General features: G+C 39.7%; 1 protein-coding gene across 1 annotated transcript in view; it reads right to left on the bottom strand.

The window, feature by feature from the left end:
• The window catches only part of AFG2A (AFG2 AAA ATPase homolog A), a gene marked incomplete at both ends in the record, with an annotated part of 162,315 nt that extends 138,250 nt beyond the window's left edge, over nucleotides 1-24,065 (bottom strand). Inside the window, 9 exons of the mRNA XM_081999155.1 lie at nucleotides 12,735-12,990; nucleotides 13,525-13,648; nucleotides 14,510-14,566; nucleotides 15,201-15,330; nucleotides 17,614-18,246; nucleotides 19,412-19,470; nucleotides 22,556-22,713; nucleotides 23,318-23,442; nucleotides 23,933-24,065. Coding sequence (XP_081855281.1) covers nucleotides 12,735-12,990; nucleotides 13,525-13,648; nucleotides 14,510-14,566; nucleotides 15,201-15,330; nucleotides 17,614-18,246; nucleotides 19,412-19,470; nucleotides 22,556-22,713; nucleotides 23,318-23,442; nucleotides 23,933-24,065 — 1,675 coding nt within the window. The remainder of the gene's footprint in view (nucleotides 1-12,734; nucleotides 12,991-13,524; nucleotides 13,649-14,509; nucleotides 14,567-15,200; nucleotides 15,331-17,613; nucleotides 18,247-19,411; nucleotides 19,471-22,555; nucleotides 22,714-23,317; nucleotides 23,443-23,932) is intronic.
• Between the last annotated feature and the right edge of the window lie 69 nt (nucleotides 24,066-24,134).

Raw genomic sequence — 24,134 nt, 5'->3', positions numbered from 1 at the left:
GAGGAAATTAACTGAAGAAAACAAAACTGTTAATCATGTATCTTTCACTGCCCATCAGCTATTTCTTCTGCAAATCCATCTGGTCTGGACTTACTCTACCAGAATTCCAATACCAGAATTTGTAAGTAGCTTCAAAGTAACTGCAATCTTCTTGTAACATTATTTACAAAAGGAAATGTTTCTTCTTTCCTTGCTAATCTGTCATTTCCCTCCCAAACTATTATGGACAAACCCAGAAGACGCATACCATTTCTCCCTGTGACAGCTGTGAAATCCAACATGATACTCTCCTGCATGGCTGGAAATGGAATGCTCAACAGCATATGGAAAGATTTCCTCCTCCTAATGGCACTGGATGGGGCATCTTTCTCTACTTCTAGATCTTTACATACTATACTTCAATATTCAACAGTTTTATGCATAGAAAAAGCATTTCATATAACTTAAAATCAATTTTGAACTTTAGAAACCATCAGAGGAGCATACCTGATTTCACAAGCAATGGATACAAAGTTATTCTAGTGTTTAGCATTTTTGAGATAATGAGCTCTTCTGCTTTATATTTGGCAATTTTTAATCAGCATGGCTTTCTGCACTCATTCATGACAACAATCTCCAAATTATACTAAGAAATCTTTTCTAGAACTTCAAGTATCATATACCACAAATCACATATATTCTTAAACATATCGTAGCCTTATAAACAAAGGGAGTTTACAGCACTTCATTACATCAGGATATTGGATGGTCAAATCCAAGGAAAAAAATAGAGAACACGTATATGTATGTTGTTTGAAGTTACGCATAAACATACAGTAACACAGACAAAGCCTATTTGCCTTGTAGACGGAAGCCTCGCCCATCACCTGGTAAGGACCACTGCTCCACTGAGACTGCCCCACAGACACATCCTCACCTGTTCAGTCAACTTTCATCCTGTGCAGACCCAGCAGACCAGCTCTCCTGCCCATCACAGTGAGATAGCACTAGGTAGTAACAACAGCAGCTGCCATGAGCAATGAGGGACAGCAGGGACATGTCTAGGCAAAGGCTCTTCTTCCCTTTACTCCCCAGACAATGGAACAACAGCACCAGGCAAGGACCTGATGCCTGTGGACCACTAGCAAGCTTTCCTCTGACCTGGGGGCAGGAACCACCATCCACAATAGCTGAAAAATTCAGATGTGTTCTTCCACTTGCATCCTAAGAAACTTCTACAGTTTGCAGGGGTTTTTGGTGTGTTTTGGTTTTTGGTTGGTTCATTGATTTTGTCTTTTTTTTTCCTCCCCCAATGTACATAAGCATGTAATCAAACACACCAACAAATTTACCAAGGAATTAAAAAAAACAAATATTCATGGATCAAACTCCTATAAACATATTTTTAAACTTATTTTTTTATTTAAGCTGCACCTAAAATGCACGCCTATTTAGGAAAAATTTCATGAAGCAGAAACCTTTACTTTTGCTCTTGAAACCATATTCTGCAATCTGTCTTTAGCTGCCAACGCTATATGGGAAAATCCCTGAAGAACTTTCATACACTGTTTGCACAGGAAAGATAATGCCCTTAAATCCCTTGTAACCATAACATTGCAAATTCACTCGGCTAACCTGAGCACTAATCTACTGTAGGGATTATGTAGGCGATTTATAGTCCATCGTGAAGAGCTCTGGCATTTGCTGGAACACATCTATGGAGCTGACTAAAAGTTGCTGAGAGGTACGACAGGGGAGGGAAAGGAAGGAAGGAGGAACTGTATTTTCAAAACTTCTTTCATACAGGAAACAGTTTATTCACAGATCAGCTACACACACATCATTTATCCTAAAACAATGACAACGGAGGGAAATAAGGAATACCAGACTGCCTGTTTCTAGCCTGCTCTTATATGCAAATGTACGTAAGCTAAGGTTAGTCATACGTGTGTGAGAAGAAAAATAAGGACTGCCAGGCTACCAGAATAGCAAGGGCAGAAAGACAAGCAGCAACAGTTAGTCGCTAAATGCCGGTCTAACTTTTAGCTATATTCTGACTTGACAACATTTATAATTACAGTTCAAGTCAGGAGACGTACGAAAACTTTGCCTGAAAAAAAATCTAAGCTCTGTCCCCCAATAGTAGCTATTCATTCTACATACAAATGCCTACTGCTAACTGATTCTATTCCCGTAGAGCTAACACAGACATACAAATTAAGCTACGTTTCACCAGAGGATCTTTTACAATCTTTTATCAATCAAACAAAAGAACTAAGACTGCTTTCAGATCCTAAGTTTGCCATTATATATTCCAGGAGAACATTTTACATGGAGCCTGGCAGGGAGTCAGAAAACATTGACATTTTCTCCTACAGTACCATTTCTACACAAATACCTTGTCTGAAGTATAGCTGATGCTAGCTTATTCAGAAAAAAAGCACAGCTATGGAAAAACGTCATTTTTTTTACTCGGATACTGAGAAAGCTTGCAACTTTGCAACCTGAAGATGACCATTTACTCTAAGCAGGTTAGTTCAGCCCTTCTAAAGCCAGCAGAGCAAGATGGAGTGAGGAATCGTAACACAGTCAGTCCCTCGCTATGTACTATGAGGAGAACAAAACTCCTACAAATTTTTAGTATGGGAAGAGCTGCACGTCAAATGTATTTGAAACAGAGTCTACTACCATTGCTGTTCAAGTTACATTTGAAACCAGACTCTGCACAAAGGCTGAAAGGAAAAAAAAAAGCATAACAATTGCTTCACAGAGATGACACTGTACTTAAGCTCTAGACATTCCCATATTATGGTCACTCAAAGAATGTAAGAGCAAGCCAACTGCTTTGATGAGCACCAAGGAGAAAAGTGTTAGCCAAAATTCAGAAGATATCTAAATCTAGAAACACAACTGTGTCAAATGAAATTCTGCCTAAAACAAAAGTGGCATAAATGAGTATCAGACACATCATAAAAAAACAGAACAGAGAACAAAATTAAAAACAATTGCCTTTCAAAAATTAAAAAAAGTTACTAAAGGCTTCTTAAAATGTAATACGCCTTTCAAACAAGTAATTTCCAAAAAAAAGTATGCTTGCATCTTGGAGGCAAAAAAAATAGTTTTAGTCCAAACACATAATTCCAATTCATAACTGGAGCCTGCTGCAGAACTAGGAAATATAATAACTTTCTGCATCACGAGGAACCAAGTCTGAATCACCTGCGATAATTTAATGCCAGATTACTGGAGGGCTGCAGCGAACATGAACTCTGTTAGTAGAAAAACACCGCAGTGCTTGTGTGCTGGTCAGCAATAACAGTGAGCATGGTTATCCTACTTCAGCTGGCAGGAGGCAGAAAATTGGAAAAGACATGAGGGAAGAAGGAAGTGTCTAAGTCTGCAGAATATCTTTCAGTTAGCAAAATGCCAGTTAAGATGAATGACTCTGTGTACAGCATGTTGTATTACCAAGAAGAAAGTCCACAGATTTGCCAAACCCTTCTCAGAAATTAAAGGTCAGGAAGTTGTCTTCAGTTCTTAGATGTGTAAAACCTTTGAAAGTTAACACAGGGGAGCAAGCAGCTTGGATGATTGTAGAAAAAAAGAAAACCTATCGGATGATTTAAAAGATAGTGGACTGCAGAGTGCTTTCAAAAATCAGTAACTTTCATGCATTCAAAAGGTGCTGTATAGACAGCTGAGCATTTCTTCTGTTGCTACAGGAATAACACTGCGTGGCGCACAGCTCTCATCCAGCTTTGCATCCAGGGAGCTGGAGCCCGATGGACACAAAACCAGATAAGCAGAATAGTGACTCGCACACTACTCCTGTCCATGTGACTTAGAGCTGGGTTACCGACATTGCGTTGATTCCCAGGTCTAGAAGATAAACGGGGACCACGCAGAACTGTCTGTTCCTACCACAGCTGATCCAGTGACACTGCCTAAGACAGTATCAGCCCTAAATTTATTCTGTTCTTCAGCAAAATGACATAATGCTAAGTTTTCAGCATCTGCAAGCTGAGGAATGACATTCTAATTGCCAATTCACATCCCACCAGTCTGCACTGGTAGGGCTGCACCAATGCAGGCTACTATGGCGTCATGCACCCCCTCACTGTTCAAACCAAACAGCTGTTTGGGGGCTGACCTTCCAATCCATTCAAAGGCAGAAGTTTCTATACGCATTGCCACACATGAATAATATCATTTCTTCTGTACCACTAAAGCTGCAGAAGCAAGAACACAGTGTTTATCTGCCATGAAGGTCAATTTAAAATATTAATGACAGTTATTGATCAACTCTTCTGAAAATATTCTTTATTTCCTGCTTATATAAATATTGGCAGACAGAATGGGATGTGATTTAAACAGACTATTAAGTACTCAACCCACAACTGTGTATATGAAGTCAGTAATCCCATCATCCAATTAACTGCAAGCCAGTTTCAAATAAAAACACACTTAAAACTAGTTATGATGAAAACCAAAAGTTCACATGCTTTGACTGCAGTAAGTGCAATGTTCTCCACACAAAACCAAAAATCAAGTACCGTTACAAAATGGAACAAAAAGGCCAAAGATTTTATACAAGAAAAAATAACCACAAAAAGCAACATAATATGCACCAGCATCTCTTAAGAGGGGCAAATGGAGCAAGACTTTTTCTCTCTGGATACAAGACATTTGCACTAAGGAAACATGTCTGCATTCAGCATATGCAAAGACGGGGCGGGGGGGAAGAATAAAAAAATAAGAGATTCAGAAATTTTGCAATCACATTAGAATGACACCAAAGCAAAGTAAAAGGGTAACAATCTAACCCTATGCATCTAAAATAACACAATTTTTCTGGAATATTAGGGAAGTAGTTGAACTACTTTAAATGTCTAAGACAGCAGTTCTAAAATAAATTCTGACTCTGTCTTTGCCCCACAAGATGTTGGGGGAAGGAAATCCTACAAAAGAGGGCAACGGATCCCACAGACAAGAATAAGGTCAACACACTCCATCCAGTCTCAAGCATGTTCCTTCAAACCACTCAGCAGCATCCAGATGTAGCCACTTCTGCACGAAAGCCATCATTCTGAGTTAATGCTCTCAGAAACAAATCAAAAACCATGTGTTACAGTCCAAGTCCAAAAAAGCCACACTGCTTTATTAAGTTTGCATGCAAGCAAGGACACATTTATTCATAACCTGTTAAGACAGCAAACTAGGTCAATTGCTTTGGTTTAAAAACAGCTTCTGCATTAAGCACCCAACTTTAAAGTTACAGAACATAGCACTAACTTAAAACTCATGAATGCTGAAGATGGGGATTGGATTTTCTTGGTCTTCCACCATAAATTAGCATGATGGAACACTGTATCAGAGGACTCAATTGTTCCAGTCCAAAAATTAATTTGTAGCTTTACTTCTGTACCATATCTGGCCTTTCCAGTGCATTTCAAAATCCAGTGTTCTGCTATTTCTGCAAAAATCTTCCAATTTCATGAAAATATATCTTTTGGTATTGACTGTCTGACTATACATATTATTAATATTCCACAAACCCCCCACATTTTCTACATGACCTTTTTATAAAAAGGCAAGCAAGCCTTTTCCACCTTATTTTGGATGTCCCATGGGAACCAACATTCAGTTAGAGAATGCAATAGCAGATCATTTGCAACGGCATCATTTCAATCTTTTTTCCATGCTACAAAACAAACAAACAAACAACATAGACATAGTATTTTCAGTCACCTTCCGTACGGGAATAAAATAACTACAGCATGTCAAGCAGTGCTTTCCCTTTAAAATCTGTAACTGCAATCAATTAATTTGAAAACAAACCAAAAAAACACCCAAAAAACCAAACAATCACATTGCCTTGGTCATTAACTGCCTTTGTCAAAATTTACACTTTCAACAGTGTCTCAGCCCACATTCCTCTGTATTTACATTTGTTGTAGACCCCCAGCAGAACTCAGGTCCAAATCGTGTTGGGAAAGGTTCAGACTGAACCTTAATGGCTTAAAGGAAGGATAAATATTCTTGATGCCCTAACACTAGGCTGTTTCATCAAGACTGTGACTGAGCTGAAATGAAGAGCTCGGATTTGAGATACAAGGCTGAGAAGCCACATATTGAACACAGTGTTTGCCTAATTGAAAGACCAGTTAGAGGCTGGTCCTCAGGGTACACAGAGACCCACTGTTAATCACATTAGCCCAAACAGCTCACATTTCCTGCAGGTGGCCAAGCTACCAGAACTGCAGAAGCTGGGGAAAAAAAAACCCAACATAGATCTAACAAAGAGGCATTCCTGTGTTTCAGGGGAATTTACTTCCCCATCAATTACAGGGAAAACCAAAAAACCTAGGAGCCAGCCCTTCAATTGCCTTATTTTTTTTTGTCTTTTTAATGCAAGTGGATTGCTGAAACTCTTTTTTGTGTCGTAAAAGATACAGGAGGAAGCTTCCCAATTCCAACAAAAGCCAAGTACAGTATCCCCCTAAATAATTTAGACTTTTACAGATCTAATATCTACATATAATCAATATACAAACCTATTAATTAAACAGCATAAAGACTCTCCATACTAGCTGTTTCATCAGAACGCAGAGGTAAAGGGACAGATGAATACCATAGACAGTGAGATCTCCAGACAACAGGGCTCTTAAAATTATGAACATAAGACAACAGACCATATCATATGTCTATGCAAGCAGCTTCACAGATTCATCAGAGTAATGCTGATTCATATTGGTCAAAGATGTAGCTCAGTTCTTATTTCTGTAATGCTTTTTGTAACAGCCAGCTCAAGCCAGTGAACCGTTATAATCCTAAAGGCTAACCTTTAAACGTATTACAATCAGGCAATTCAAAAAGACTTTGATGCAAAACAAAGTGATGAGTGGTTCTTTCACTAAAGTCTCAAAAGTTTCAGTGGTTGCAATGCAGCATCCTCACTGGAACCAAATAGATGTTATTGCAAGAGAGACCGCTATTTAAACAAAGACATTTGTTCTTCCTCTCCTCATGATGCTATCTTATCACAGTCCAAGTGTGTTATATCAGCACATTGAAATTATGTGTAATGAACAAGGATGTTACAGATAAATTCTAAGAGTTACAAAGCAAATACTTCCTTTCTCTGTAAACAGTATGACTGAACCCACTTCTTGAAGAAATCAAGCTATATTTACATTCATCCTCTTGAAATGCTAGAGGCAGCCATAGAAGGCTAAGTTTATAATAAATTGCTATATTTGGAAACTTTGTTGCTAAGCATCTTCTAACATTCAGTACAGTTTATACCATTCACATCCCTGCTACATAATTAACATTTCATGTGTTTTTCCCCAAAAAATGCAGTGCTTATCTTAGTTGTTAAATTAAAACCATTATAATTTTTTAGGGAATTAATAAAAGATTGTGGTCAATTAATTAAAGCAGAAGCAACAAGATCTCAGGGGCATACAAACACTGACATTATATGCAAGGATATGGCAGAGTCTATCTTCTAGACACTGCCTCTGCTGTAGATAAAAATTCAGAAGGCAGCTCTTCACACTAAAAGGTAGTCTGCTACGTAATTTAGGACACAGTAGACCTTTCCCAGTCTCAAGAATATTACTTTCTTTCTCAGCTGCCCAGATAACTAAGCCCTCCTCTTGTCAAGAATTCTGTGCAGATGAATCCCTCGGAGGATACTCAAGTCCTCAAGAGTCTATCAACGAGGAGCCCATTGCAAGCTGATGTCCACAGGATGTGGTGCAGTGCCCATCAAGGTATTTGCAGGTTTTCCATACTATGCTGTTAACCTATACAAAACCATGCAGCTAATTGTGGCAATCGCAAGCATATTGCTAGGCAGTACAGAATCAGAGCAAATCCCAATTTCTCCAATGCTACAGATAATGTAACCTTGAACAGAGATGAGGTATACTAATTCTGAAAATATTGCATCTAAGCTAGTGATGCTTGCCATGTTAGAAATACCAGTTTTACTTTTAATTTAGCTGGAAGGACCATAGTTATTTATAAGACAAACAAATAATACTTGCTTAGCATGCGAGGGGGGATACAAGTACTCTGCACACAATTAAGGCTGAGATAGATACATACACAGAGCTGATCCTTGTCACCCCGTTGTCAACTGTTACAACAATACTCTAAGCTACACGATACCTAGCATTTTTCCTATAAAGTCACAAAACTCCGTGGTTTCATTTTCTGAGAAGCTATAACTGTGTCTTTAGTAGAGAAAAAGAAGGTATTGCAAGAAAAACAAATCCACTAATACTTTTAAAATTCAGCATATCAAATAAAAACACTCTTAACTGATTATTATAACCTTCATATATAAATATTTCACAGGTGCTTGGTCATAATACCCTGTCTGGAAAAGCCTACAGTACACTGCACAGATTCTTCAGGTTTCTTGTCCACCTTTCCTCTCCTTGCCCATTCTAGCAAACACAACACCGCATTTCTGTACACACCATATACACAGGGGCCTAGAAACATTCAGGGCAAGCTGAACACTAAAGGCCCCTAAAACTTCTTAATGACTTCCATGAAAATGCACAGAGTTTCTGAACAGAATAGAAAACTTGCCTGTCTGAGCCCAGAAGTACCACCAAGCAATTCTTGCACTGCAGAACAACTTCTGCCCGGAAAACAGTTGAAATATGTTTAACTCTACAATAGCTATTTACCTTTCATTAACACATGTTCTCCAGAATTATACAGAAGACAAACATCAAAGCTTTTATAATGAAGTATCTTCAGAAACCTAACTATAGATGCAAAAATGAAAGGTTTGCCTATCATAGCCCTACGATTCCTACATTTATCATGATACATTAATTACTACACCCTTGGTTTATGTAAGTAGTATATACACAATATTACACATGTGTCAAAAAAAAAAAAAAAAGAGTTGAAGTATAAAGATAAGGACGGATGAGTGCTTTGGAAATGATGTAAGCTTTGTATTAAGAATATAAACATATTTAACTTGTAAACTTTCAGGCTTTCCAGCCACAAATGAAGCACCCAAAGATATAAACGGGGTAACTAGGACTCAAGAGTCTCCCAAATACCACTACTGCAATATGATTAGCCAAGTGACAATAATCTTGTACTGAAAACTGAACATGTATTTCTGAGTTCAGAATTCCTGCTTCTAAATTAGTTTCCACGTTTCACCTGTTATTTACACACATCATGTGCAAAGGTGGCACAAATAACCTTAAAATTTGTGAAAGAACTCAACTCAGATATTGCCTATTAAGCATTTTGTTTATTTAGAAATGCGCACCAGCAGTCCTAACTATATGCTTATATCACGTTTTACGTTGTAATATATACAAAATATTATGTTCAATTCTGAGCCTTACATTACCAAAAGGCTATTGACAAACTGAAGAGAGTTCAGAGAAAATCAACATGATTTCTGAGAAGGCAGGAAGGACTTATTTATGAGGAAAGATTAAAAGAACTAAATATTTATAGTTTGGCTCAGTAATGAACGAGGAGGTAGGGGACATGAGAACAGCCTAGAGATATCTGCAGGGTGTAAACACTAAAGAGGGAGACTGAACGTGTTATACAAGGATGTAAACAGAAATAATGGGATAAAACTAGACAAGAAAAACTTAGGCTGAATATCAGAGAGCATTCCTGGACAGCAAGCTATCTTGGCCCACGGCACAGTTTCATAAGTGAAGCAATAGAAGCCCATTGCTTGGAACAACAAACAAGACTAGACAAAACACTGGAAAATTTGCCATATGGAATAACCTTGCTGCACTGAGGAGAAATATTACCTCATGAAAGCTAGTCTTTTCTAAGTTTAACTCTGGTGAAAGCAGTAATATTTTACAAGGTGTTGAAAATTTAATATAAAAATAAGATATTGAGAGCTTAATCAGAAAAAAAAGACTCCAACTAAGAACATTCCTTAACCACGAGCAACTTAAATTCAGTTTATGTAATACTTTGACTGAATTATACTTCTGCAACAATTTTGAAAAATATATGCAGGTTGCAAAGAGTTAACGGCACTGGACTGTATTCTCCCCAGCAGAGGTCACTCCAAGTTAACAAATAACAAGGAAATGGGTTCAAGCTTCAGGAAAAAAAATCAATAGAAAGGAGACATCCTCCTTCCCTCATTCGCAGCACCGCTTTTGGATGCAAAGCTCCCAGACAACAGCATGTCCTGCAATCGGTTGCAGGTAGATACCAGAAGCTTCGGATCTACATCACACGTAATGCTCAATTTGGACAACACTCAAAATTTATTTTCTAAAAGGCCCTCATGAAGTGGATAAACATCGCCTAGTTGCAGATGGATTTTGAAGTGTCCAGAATCGATGTGCACATGCACAAGTAAAGCCTAGGCTGGGCCATGTTTGGAATTGAAACCACAACACTTTTCACTGAAAATTTTAGATTACATTAGTAAAGTATTTACTATGTGAGGACTGTGACACAGGCAGACTGACAGGCTTTCAAGAACACCGAGGAAGGAAAATAAAAAAGATAAACTTTTTTGTTCTTGTTTGTATATATTTTTTTCAAAAACAATGTTTTCTAACTTAAAACAGAGCTTAAAACACAACCAAATCCAACCGAAGAGCACTATAAAAAGAATAGTCTGTGTCCACACATATTTTTTTCTTCTTGATTCACGCAAAAGTCCACAAATTTGAGAACTATCCCTTAAAAATTCTGGAAACCGTCAAGTAAAAACCTTGCTGTTCCAGGTGCCATCACCCCTAATAAAACTTCTGTCATCTCCATAGTTAATTCTGATGCAAGCATTAACCATGCACTGTGCCACTGCCAGAGGAAGCTGTCCCAGTGCCAAAGGAAATAAAAGTAACCAGCACATACAGCAAATATGTATTTGCTAACTACAAGGGAGCAAATATGCGCAAGCAGGGATGAAGAGTCATATTTTGACTAGACTGTTTTAAAAGGTTGCTCATTTTACGGCCAACACTTAAACCGCGTAAACGCATTCTATCAAAATGTAAGAATTGGTAGAGCGTACTTTTAATATTTCATCCAATGAAAACAGAAATGAACTCGTGTTTAAGTATTCCCTGGAACATACTGAACCCTGGCTGCATGATGCATGGATAATTCTCCAGGGCTATGCCTGTACTAGAGGCCAAGGGAGACTTTCCAGCCCCCGGCTCAGGTTATGCTCACCAGCTGTCCCAGCTCCACCGCACAACCTGACCCAGGTTCATGGAGTCCCTCAGCCCCTGTCACAAGCTCCTCATCTGCAGGCAAATGAAATACAGGCACAAAATACATAAGGGAGCCACAGCAAACACCGCACAGGCCGACAGTCTCAACATCCTGGGAACCAGGACAAGCTGTCTGGTGAACAGAGTTAAATCCAGCTGGTGGCTGGTCACAAGCGGTGTTCCCCAGGGCTCAGTACTGGGGACGGTCTTGTTTAATATCTTAATTGATGATCTGGATGAGGGGATCGAGTGCTCCATCAGCAAGTTTGCAGACGACACCAAGTTGGGTGGCAGTGTTGATCTGCTGGAGGGCAGGAGAGCTCTGCAGAGGGATCTGGACAGGCTGGATCGAAGGGCCGAGGTCAACTGTATGAGGTTTAATAAGGCCAAGAGCCAGGTCCTGCACTTCGGCCACAACAACCCCATGCAACGCTACAGGCTTGGAGAGGAGTGGCTGGAGAGCTGCCCAGCAGAAAAGGACCTGGGGGTGCTGGTTGACAGACGGCTGAATATGAGCCGGCAGTGTGCCCAAGTGGCCAAGAAGGCCAACAGCGTCCTGGCCTGGATCAGAAACAGTGTGGCCAGCAGGAGTAGGGAAGTGATCATGCCCCTGTACTCGGCACTGGTGAGGCCACACCTTGAATCCTGTGTGGGCCCCTCGCTACAAGAAGAACATTGAGTTGCTGGAGCACGTACAGAGAAGGGCAATGAAGCTGGTGAAGGGTCTGGAGCACAAGTCTTGTGAGGAGCGGCTGAGGGAACTGGTGTTGTTCAGTCTGGAGAAGAGGAGGCTGAGGAGAGACCTTATTCTCTACAACTACCTGAAAGGGGGTTGTGGTGAGGTGGGTGTTGGCCTCTTCTCCCAAGTAACTACCAACAGAGGGAGAGGAAATGGCCTCAAGTTGCACCAGGGGAGGTTTAGACAAGATATTAGGAAAAATTTCTTTACTGAGAGAGTGGTCAAACATTGGAACAGGCCAATGGAGGGAGGTGGTGGAGTCACCATCACTGGAAGTATTCAAAAAAATGTGCAGACGTGGTACTTCAGGATATGGTTTAGTGCGCATGGTGGTGTTGGGTTGACAGTTGGACTTCATCTTAAAGGCCTTTTCCAACCTTAACAATTCTGTCTAGCCTGAGTGACTTGGGATTTTTGTACGGAAGGGGTAGGCTCTGTAGTACAAAAACTTTTAGGGATATGTCAGTTAACTCACTAAACCATTGGTTTACCAAGAGACAACTAGCTATCTAATATGCTAGAAATGGCACAGGAGATTCCCCAGTGTTATTAATGTTAACGTTCAATTTTAAAATCTATTAATACTCAAAGAGTTTTTCTAATCTGCCCAGGAACAGACTGGTGTTGCTCATATTTCATGCTTGGCTATATTTTCTTTGACATAAAAATTAACTAAATCTCATTGTTTTAAAAGCTATTAGTACACAAAATAAAGAGATTAACAATAAAGTAAATCCTAAATAAGATAGGCAAAGTCTTACCTGCTTCCTTGCACAACGCTGCTAAGTCTGCACCCACATAACCATGTGCACTATCAGCCAGTTGTGCCAACTCTGCTGTTGTGAGGGAATGGGGAACTTTCTTGAGAAGCTTTTGGAGTATGTCCAGACGGTCTTGGGCATTAGGAATTCCAATTTCTATCTCTTTATCAAAACGTCCAGGCCTGCGCAGTGCTGCATCCAGTGCATGAGGACGATTAGTGGCCCCAAGTACCAAGAGCTGCCCTTCACTGCCTTCCTGAAGGCATCAAACACCACAAAAGACTAATTTTAAAATACAATTAAATGTCACACAGCTTATAAACATACTTCTGGCTTACTGTTCCCACTATTACACACACTAAAATCCTGATACTAGCTCTAAAGGAACAAATAGTTGTTGTTGCCTTTAATAATGCAGCCTACATATCACCAGAAGTATTTCTATTACTTTGATTTCAGAGCAATTAAAAATACCCGGCTTAGGTCAATGATGGGCTATCACTAAAATTTCAGTTTTATCTGCAAAGCTACAAGAGTGGGAGAAGGCAAAGGAAAGACAGTGAATGTAAGAAAGCTTACTTTCTTTTAATCTCAGTTATCAGGAGATATTCCCCTCCTGTGTCTTCTGCTTAGCTTCCAATAAAGTATTAGATTACTATATGAAGTCTCACCTAAGCCTTTTTTCTTTTCTCCCAAATAGCACATCTAAAATTGGCTGCATTATAGAAGCAAAATTACTTTGTTCAGCTAGTCCTCATATACATTGATTGCTTCAATACAGTCTACTTACTGAGCCAATGCCATCCATTAGTGTCAGCAATGAAGCAACAATTCTCTTTTCAACTTCATTCTGAGCCCCTTCTCTCTTTGGACAGAGTGCATCCAACTCATCTATAAATATAATGGAGGGGCTACTGGAAAAAAAAAGAAGGAAGAAATCTTAAAGTTCTCAGGGAGATTTAAAATACCAAGACAGAGAACTGCAAAACTGTTTATGGAGAACATCCAGTTCCTACAAAAATTAACAAGCATCTCACTCCTTTAAGCAACTGAAATTCAGCCTTGAATATGGTGTTACTCAAAGAGATAACTAAACTGACTAATATATTAGACAACTAATACCTTTAAGATGACCTATCAATCTACCTTTCTGTGACTTTCTCCTAAAGCCTCAACACTAAATATACCAATTCATGAGTAAAACGACAGCATTTTATTTGCCACTTGAACAAATAGAGTATGTGCTAGCCTTTTGCTAAATCTATTATGAACACCAATCATCTGGATGTCTAAAGTCTGCCTTAACCAGGTCTAATAAATTTGGGCAGAGTACCACCCTAGTCCCGAGGCATGCTATATCCAGTACCAACACTAGCTCATTTAGAGCTGGCTTCCATGTCTCAGCACAGTATTACACTGGACTCTAAAGATAAAACTAGGCAGAAAAATTTGGATCCAGGTGAAACTCTGGCTCATACTTCCATCTGTTGAAACAAGCATACAATACGCTAACGATACAGACTGAGCGACTTGGCACCATCTGTAACAGTCCCTTAAAAAGGTAGTGTCCAAAAGCATTTAATAGGCATACTAGAATTTCACTGCTTTCCTTCTAGCTAAGCTCTATATAAACAAATTTATTTCCTTTTAAAAACCACTGCAGGAAAGAATTACAATTCAAAGATTCTTGCAAATGTTTTTCTTTTAAGAACATTAACGCTGGAACCGATACCGCAAATAAGAGAGCGTGAATAAAATTATCCGAAAGGACATACCGCAGAGAAGCTTCAGCAAATATCTGACGCAATCTTGATTCAGACTCCCCATAAAACCTATAATAATTAAAATATTTTAATAAAAAACATTTTTTTGGTCTTTTCCAGGCAACTTGGAGAATTACAGCTCATGTGTTCCAAAAAGCCACAGCGCACCCTTTCAAAGTCCCAAAGTATATGCAAATATACAATAATCTTTATTTCCATATGGTACAAGAAATTGAGGCAAAATGGGGCAGAGGCAAAGACATAATCATCTTGTGACTAGAAAAAAGAATAAAGGGAAAAGCTTCTCTCTTCTGTGTTAGAAAATTTCATCTATATTTTTAAAGAACAAAAAAAAATTACTTCCTTGGAGACATTAATCTGTGCAGTATCATCTTTTAATTTCAAATATGCTTTAACAAGTCACTCTTCTTGTTGCACAGCTAACAAGCAATTGCAGATGCAGTTTTAGTCCCCGCTTAATTTAGTCCATGCCTTACATAAATTTCTTGGCCAAATCCAATAAACCTCTTTTACTACAAGAAGAAACATAAGCCCTACTTACGAGAACCCTTTCTTTGACTCTCTTGGGCAGATAGCCCATAGCCAATTCTATATCTGCATCTATCCACAATGGACAGATGCCAGGACAGATTTTGGGCTAATATACTTATAGAATTAATGAAAATACATCGGGTGGACTTACTTGCTTATTATTTCAGGACCATTAATAACGGTAACATGAGCACCAACCTCATTTGCAATGGCTTTGGCAATCATAGTCTTCCCAGTACCAGGAGGGCCATATAATAGCACTCCTCGAGGAGGAGGGATTCCTTTAAACAAGCACACAACACAGAGAAGAAAGTTATTTGTGATAAATGCCAGTCTGAACAACCTGCACTTGCACATTTCTCTGTCCCAGTTATTACCGATTAAAACTTGACCCCAGCATTAGCTTCTTTTAACAGAAGAATATGGTTTTGATAAAATTGTAGGCTTTCAGTAGGAAGAGCACTCTTATGAGACATACATCTACATTTTTTACTTTTAAAGTCCAAATAATTCTGTTTAAAAAACAGCTATTTAAATCATTATATTTTTCAATAGTTCAACATTATAATTCTCCCGATGCTTTGTGTTGTTTGTTGGTTTGGGGTTTTTTCCCAAAAAATTTATTGGACTAAGTACCTAACATCCATTAGTGTACTTTATTAAGTTATTCATGATTACTTATTCATGATTACAGTGTCATTATTACAAATTTCCAACATCAGAAAACCACTTCACTTCAACACTCCAAATAAATTCAGACTTACTGTGAGGCTTGATTCAAGTATATTTACAAAAAGATGAAAAATACACATCAAAAAGATGAATTTGCCTCTTTAATGGCAAACGTTAAGAGCTGAAACCAACAGAAACATTCAGGCATAGAACACGAGGGACACTAGAAGAACAAGGTACTACTGCATACAGTTAAAACTGGACAGAAACTACAGGTAACTGCATGAAGTAATACTATGATCCCACGTAAAGAGCAAAAAAAAAAAATTTCAGACCGGCAAAGCCAAATTAAATGGGCACAAAGCCAAAAACAGAAGGTGAAAAATTAGAAAGCAAAAAGAAGAGAGAAATGTTTGACAAAGGACTGACCCCGGCACCAAAGACGTTGCTGAAACATGACCAAAGAACCAAACACCGGTTGGGTACTGTGCTACTAGACAGGGCATGACGCTCAAAGGGCAGGTCACATCCCAATGGTGGAGAGAATAATACAGATGGTGTGGACAGAAAGCCCGAATCTTAAGAACAAATATATTCAAAAAGAAAATAATTATCTGCAAACTGACAGAGAATAGAAATAAAGTGCCTTTACAGACAGGTTACTTTACAACAGCCCATTAAAGCACGTGCTGCTCCCTCATGTGGTGTTTCTGGTATTGGCAAGAAACAGAGCTGTTGAACCAAAGGTCTCGCCTCAACTGACAGCCTCGCCCCCCACAAGCGGACAAGGACTCTCAACGTTTGGATGGTTACTAAAGCTTTGCAGCTGGTGAGGAAACAGAGTCATCTCTCATGCAATTAGTAAAGAATCTGGTCAAGCACTTTTGGGACTAAGTATGAAGAACGTTGATGCTGAAGCAACCTTCCCGCTAACACAAAACCATGCAGTGATACTGAGGTCAGCGAATTGAGCTGGACCACATGTGGGTGAAGACACCTCACACCACCCCACTGACACCTGCCGATCACGCCCAAGCAAAACACACCGGAAAAGCCAGCAGTGTCTTATGGAAATTGCCCCAGTCATCACTGAAACCCCTTCCTCCCTGAAACGTATGCGTGGGAAAATGTAAGGCAAAGAAATAAAAAGCCTTAAAGACATGATATTAAAGAAATACGTATAGCTAAGAGCCCTGTCTCACAGTGATGCACACCTAGACAAGTACAATGAGCAGACATGCCTGCTTTATGCACATATCCATTTGTGACAAATACACAGTACAGCCATCACAAAAATCCTCTAAGTTCATATATATGTTAGATACAACTTTATACATGGCAATAGTAATAGTATTAGTTTTTCCCACCCTGCAATTCCATACTAAACATGCTGAGCAGTTTGAGTAAACAGCCTCAAACACTTCCTTAAGATTTTGCAGGAACCCTCCAAAACACAGGAATAAAAACAGCAGAAGAATTAGTCTGGCTTTTCTCTCAACTGTTTTTCTCAACTTAAAAAATATAAATAGTTGACTCTACCAAAATAAATTAAAATCTTAAGACAAACATCTGCACCTTTCAAATGCCCAAGTATAGAAGTCTTTCCTATTTGCTATAAATTCTGCTCAGGCATACCTGAATTTTCTTAGAGACACATCTCTCTTTCCTACTCAGTTATTTTTCACACAAGCTAATCATAATATTTTCATAGTATTCACACAGTACAATTATAAAACAGTTTGACATTCTTCGGACACACAAGTGTACCAGATTGGTATTACATAAAATTCAGTGCATACTCCTGGAATAACTTGGTTTAAAAGAAAAAAAGTAATGTTAAAGTTAATAAAAACTAGCATCAGATGAAGAAAGCCAACTCTTAGGCATCATACCGTAACTCTTGAACAGTTCAGCTTGCTTCAAGGGCACTTCAACTGTTTCTCTAATAGTTTTGAGCTGGCTGCTTAAACCTCCTATCATATCATAGGTGACTCGGGATTCACAATCACCATCTTCTGCTACACGGGTCCTCGTTTCAGTAAAATTGATTCTAGTTCTTGAAGAAATGAAATAAAACACATCTGTATTGCTTATTGCTCCAGTTTTGCCAGTTACTGGGAGTCCCTCGCTGCATCCTTTCCCAGCCAACTCGTCATCGGTGAAGTCTGCACCATCTCCCTTGCTGTAGGTTTTACCTGCCTGACCAGAGTCTTGACCACTGGCTGCCACAACAGAACTGGTTGTAACTGGTGAATCTGGATCCGTCCATTTGCTTGGTGTGCTCATAGATGCAGCCTCTGGACTAGCATCAATGTCCATCTTGCCAAGCTGGAAGGACAAATCTAACGTACTCATCTCCAAGTCAGATCTTTCAAGGTCTGGCTCATGCGTACCACTGGAAATGGCACTGCCCGGGGCAGACAGTTCTGCACCATCAGTTCCTTTCACTTTCATCACTATGATGTTACAAAGTTTGCCATAGAAAGTGAAAGCCAAGAGGTTTCCTGGTAAAACTATTTTCCCATCTATGAGAAGATAAAAAAAAAAAAAAAAAGACACAGAAAAAGAGATTTCAACCTACTTTGGCAGCAATAACATTCATAACATTCAGACATTCTTCTATCAGAATAATTCTTTATCAGGAAACCTAAAGAGTGCTATAAATTAACGTAACAAAAACGTAGTAAGCTAATTTCAGGTAATTTAAATAATCATTTTGTACACAAGCAGACTCTACCGCGTAAACATTTGTCAGTATCTTATGTAATCTCTCTCTCATACTAAGCTCATCATTAATTTGAGCTTTTAAAATTTCATGCAGCATACGAAGGGAGATTATGCAATTAGTATTGTAAGAAGTAAAAATTTTCTATTTGCTGTGTGCCTTATAGGTTCACAGCGTTTCATCTTTAGCCCAACTTCTTTGAGAGTTGTGACCTAAAAAAAAAAGTAAGGGTTTAGCCTTTGCGTTGCCAGAGAAAGATTAGGAAACGTGATCCAAATGCACCCTACAGGCACAAAAAAAAACAAAGGCAAAAATGTAAACAAGATTTATTATTTACAGCCAAATTCATGAATTCAGAACACAGTTCATGTTTCCTGCTTATTACCAGGAAATTAATTCCTAAGCCAGAGTATTCCCTTTGAGTTGACCTATTTGTAGCGAGTGCTTTGAGTAGCAACACCTTGAATAATTCACCTTGCTTTTTTGCCTTATTTACACATATCTACCACCCAATGAATAGCAATTTTGCTTAATTACCATCAAGCATAAAAAAAGATTCAGAGTATGGGATTTCATGTTAATACTGATCCGTTATCAGTATATCCCTTATCTTGTTTTTAATGCGTAGTACTGCACTTTTCTTCAGGGTGCAAGTAAACTCTGAAGTGCATCATAGTATCAACCAGAAGGCCAGCTGCTGAACAACCATAACTTGAACCAGCAATACGTATAGCGGGCAGAAGGAATGGAACCAGAATTAATGCAAATTAGATATTTATCGCATAGCAAAATTATGTAGCCCAAAGAAAACAGATCCCTAAAAGAAGTGTGACCAGAATAACATCCTCTGTTTTACCATAAGCCCTTGATTAAGAACATAAAAGGAAACTGTTTGCTTTTCTATCCAAAAGTTGTTACCTACTACAAAAATTAAACAATCAGAAGAGAAGCAGCACAACTTATACCTAGGTTTCTCAGTAGACAGACAGACATTTCCTCGGCATTAATGGTGGCATCTTTGTCCCTATGGCAGGAAGAAAAAAGAAAATATTTTTCCAAGCTGTAACTACTTAAAGAGTCCGCACCACTAAGGCACCAGGATGATGAATACCACCTATTTTATAGTATGTGATTTAACCCCCCCAAAGAGAAAAGATGTATGAGCACTTCACAGTCTTCAGATGGTATCAGCTTTACTCTGAAGATATTAGACACACAGTAACAAAAGAAGTGTATGTATTTAATTTGGGGTTATTTTTTCCATACAAAATGCTGTAATAAGCAATATCATAAGTCATATTTATCATTTCTTAAGATTACAAATCTGGAACGCATGCTTCTTATCTCACTAGGCAGAACAGCCATTGCTACATTTACTGAATTGGAAAAGTTACAGGTAACATAGGTGTCTCAGCCCTGCAAACACACATACACATCTTTTACTGATTAAACTAGCGTCTTGAGCACTTGCAAAACTGTGCATGTCTTAACTACCGCACATCCACTACCAAAACAGTACAAGTTTTCCCCACAACACATTTTCTACTCTTATTTAATCGAGTTTAAGTGACTCAACAGATAAACCTTAAGCCACTTCCCCCACTAGCCCTGGCCTACAGCATTTTCTCAAACACGGTCTCATCACAGGGGTTTAACGCACGACTGAACACATGCGTTCTTAGCCCAAAGCAAGTGAAAGGTAAAATGTATCTTATGTGAACCTCTTTCTCTGGTGTTCACATTAAGACGTTTTACATCACATCTACAACTCACTGAAAGCACAGACATCATTAACGCTCCCTCCTCCTCAGATATGCTGCAATGTATAAGGCTGTGGCGAGTCAATCATTTTTTCAGTGATGGTTTATCCGTACAATCTTTCTTAGTGTTTCATTTGTGGCTTTACCTTTTATTAAAGCCCAGTAAACAATTTTTTTTTTAATTCCTTAGGATTTACCCCTCCAGGCCAATCTGTAGTGTCACTACATCCATTTTGCAGATGAATGTCCACAACCTTTGTAAGCATTTAGACCTGTATGATGAAAAGCATTACACCAAGAGTTGAACAGCAGCGTCACCAAAGGCAGATTCAAAGCAGACACAGCTGCTGCAAATAAGTGTGATCAACAGGGAGAGCTCTAAACCTAGAAATAAAAACCTGTTTCTCCATTCTACTGATCAAGAAAGGGAGTTGAGGGAAAGAGGGCTAACTTAGAGGAGAGCTCTCAAAATATAACAGCTGTTCCTGAAAAACACATACCCTATTACATTCTCGGAGTCTGTGGTTGGGTACTGACTTTTTAACTGGAAGAAAAAGCTAAATCATGCATGCAAGCAACCTCCACAGAGCTATTAATTTTCAGAGAATGAACTACACCTGGAAAGTGTCTAGATACCTAGGCAGTACCTGAATAATAGGATTTCCATTTATTCCTTTAATAATTTATATTCTGACATGAGAGGACGGCACTATGGTTTGTAGTTAATTAACAGGCTTAAAACCAATTACAGTTTTCATGTTTTCTCTCCTACAGTAATTCTAGAAAAACAGTCATTTATGTGTCTTTTAATCTGGTGGTACATATGTATAACCACCCTTGGAGCCTGACTCTGGCTGAGAGGGAAAGCTCTGGCTGTGGAAAAGTTTCAAAAAAAAAAAAAAAAAAATCACAGTAATCATAAATATGTCAGAAGTTACATGCAATTCCTCCAACCTCATCCTTAGTTTGTATTTCAGTAAAAGTTACAGCTTTAAAGGAAGAATACATTGCATATTAACACAGGGAAATAGAAATAGATTAGGTTTATTTCATGTGGGGTTGGTTTTTTAATGAAATGAGTGTTTTCAACCATCTCTATAGCTCAACAGTATGTAATAACACTTCCTATAGGATTAAATTAACTGTAGCGATACAATTTTTTTCATTTTCTGGTGAGAAGAGAGGCATGGAGGTCAAAGAAAGCTGGGGCCAGGAAGTCAACTTGGCTGCACATGGTATGCTAACCAGCAAAAACTATAATGGTAAACTGGCTATATTGCTGATAAAAAGCAAGATTGCCTCACCAACGTTTCTGAGAGTTGGTATGCTGGAAAACAGCATCTACCCCTTAAAATGGACAATGACAACGCCATGTTTGAAAACAGAGGTTTGACAGGGAAGTGATGTTAATTTATTGAAATTGAAGTGTTGGGACACTTTCAAAAGCAACTGTAAAATAACTTTAGGAAATTATCATAATCAGATTCTGCATCAACCCAAATGCTGACTCTCTGGAATGTTATGAGAATAACAAATACAGGAAGTCATTCAGCAGATCAGTAAACTACTAATTTCTCAGTGCATTCATGATTTCAAGACAACTGTGATTTATACCCTTTGCTCCCTTTTTTGGGTGAATTTCAATTAAAAAACAAAAACATACCTCAGAGTTTCCAATTGTAAAAAATATTCCAGTAAATAAAAGCAGAGCGCAAAACCACACATATACAAAGGTGAAGTTTTGAAGGGAAGTGGTTAAAAAAAAAAATTCACTTCACTCTCCTCAACCTGTCAGCCAGTAGTTTTCTTAACCACAGCAGGACTTCTCAGCAGTTTGCAGTATACTTCTTAAGAGCAGCAACACGGGCTCCTTCTAACCTGACATCAACTCTGTGCACAGAGATCATCCTCATCCTTTACAAGTGACTTATAAATTAAGGAATCTGCCTTGATCATGCAGTTATACACCCCTGTCTACTGCAAATGCAACACAGGCAGCTTGACCTCTGCTTCAGGAGATGCTGGGCTATCATTACTCTTCATTAATTTAATGTAAAATGAAGAATCTCATAAGACTAATGAGCTTAGTATATTCTCCACAACAGCACCACTCAGTTGAGATTTTGTTCAACAAGTTGAGCCACCCCACCACCCACAGAGGAGGTAGCAGTTAGCCACCAGTTACTAAACTTTAGTCTTAATACTAGAAACATCTGCACATGTTTCACTTCGTCTAGGTACTAATTCCATCAAAGCAAGAAAGAAAAATAGCACCTTCTAAGATATAAGAGTCTGCAGTGCAAAGCAGACACCTCATTGTACATCACTAGGTTATAATAAGTTGCATACCTCAACTTTACATCGACTTCCTCTGCCTGGATGACTGCACCAGTCACAGGCTGCACAGTGACGGCATCACCTGGATTTACTTTCAGGTTCTTCTGCGTGGTTTCACTCAGCCCAACTTTGCCACCTGGAAAGCCTGTGGTGGGCCAAGCAGTACAGACCTGGGAAGAGTTTCAAAGCAAGCAACTGTCAGAGATTTCCCACACACATCATTTCCAGTCTTCCACTTAAAGCAAGCAATGTTTTGTTACAAAAAGCATGGGCTGAGAGGGAAGGATGAGGGTAAAACCTGGTGCCACAGAGTAAGATACAAGTAGCGCTGTGTTCTTAAGATATCATCCAAGGCACTTTTCAACAAGGAAGGGGTTATATTTTGCCTACAAAGGAGGTAAAATTTCACCAAGACTTGACACATTTTGCAGATGACACAAAAGCATACGCTATGCTGACTAGGAAATATGACAAATCAATGAAGAAAGAAGAGTGAAGGCTATATTCTTTCTTTGCAAATAAAATACATGTGTCGTATATTATATATGCACACACATATATTCACACACATGACATAAATTCCTTGAAAAAAAATCAGCAGCATAGATTTTTTTTTTTGCCAGTACTGAGAATAAAGATGTAACTACGGTGTAGAAAACACGGAAAAGCACATTCATTATCTTTCCCAATGCATGCTCCACTTCGGTCCCTATTGAACACACCAGGGACACACGGAAAGCACGAGAAAAGCACTTGCAGGAAGAAGAGCCTCACCTCCTGTCGCCCACCCGCAGAGGTAAGCAAGACTGGACGACCGATGCATACGTTTGCAGACTTCATGCTGCTCAGCGACAGCTGGGCCAGGGCTCTTCGCAACATTTTCGGAACTTTGTCATCTTCTAACGTTTTCAGGAGGAAGAAAAAAAGCATCATTTTCTCCTACTTATCGGACGAATTCAGTATTTCTCGTGCTCCCGCACCAGCACAACTAACAAAAGCCTTCCAGTCCCTCACGAGGGGCAGCGCCCAGCCGTGAGGGAAGCGCGGGGACATAACGGGACAACGTTTCTGACAGGCCTGAAAACACCCCTGCTTACACGCTGCTGCTTGCTGGATTTTCCACCCGGTTTTAGCTACCGGCGGGACCCTTCTGCGCCGTCCATCACGCTCCGACACCGTAATAAAAAAAGCAAATTTCACGAGGTCTCAACCGACCTCGCCTGAGAGACGGGGCCCGTCTCCGCGAACGACGGGGCGGCAGCCCGCCGGGCCCGCTCTGGCGGCGGCGGGGAGCGCGAGCCCGGCTTTGCCGGGACTCATTTTTAAACGAGCCTCCCTCAGCCCGCCGGACCGGCGTCCGCCCGTCCCCGCCGCCCCGCACTCCCGTACCTGCCTCCACGGCGTCGGCGACTCCCAGAGCCAGCGGCCTGCCCTCGGCAGCGCCGAGGGGGGCGGCCCGCGGGGAGCCGCCGCCGGCCGAGACCGGCCGCCCCTTGCTCTTCCTTCTGGAGGAGGCGGCCATGCTGCCCCGCCGGCTACCGCCGAGCGGTTCCGGGAGCAGAGGCCGGCACCGCCCCGGGGGCGGCCGCTT

This window comes from Phaethon aethereus (assembly GCF_964289735.1).
Source record: "Phaethon aethereus genome assembly, chromosome: 4".
Lineage (NCBI taxonomy): Eukaryota > Metazoa > Chordata > Aves > Phaethontiformes > Phaethontidae > Phaethon > Phaethon aethereus.
This window is presented reverse-complemented; position numbering and strand designations above follow the sequence as displayed.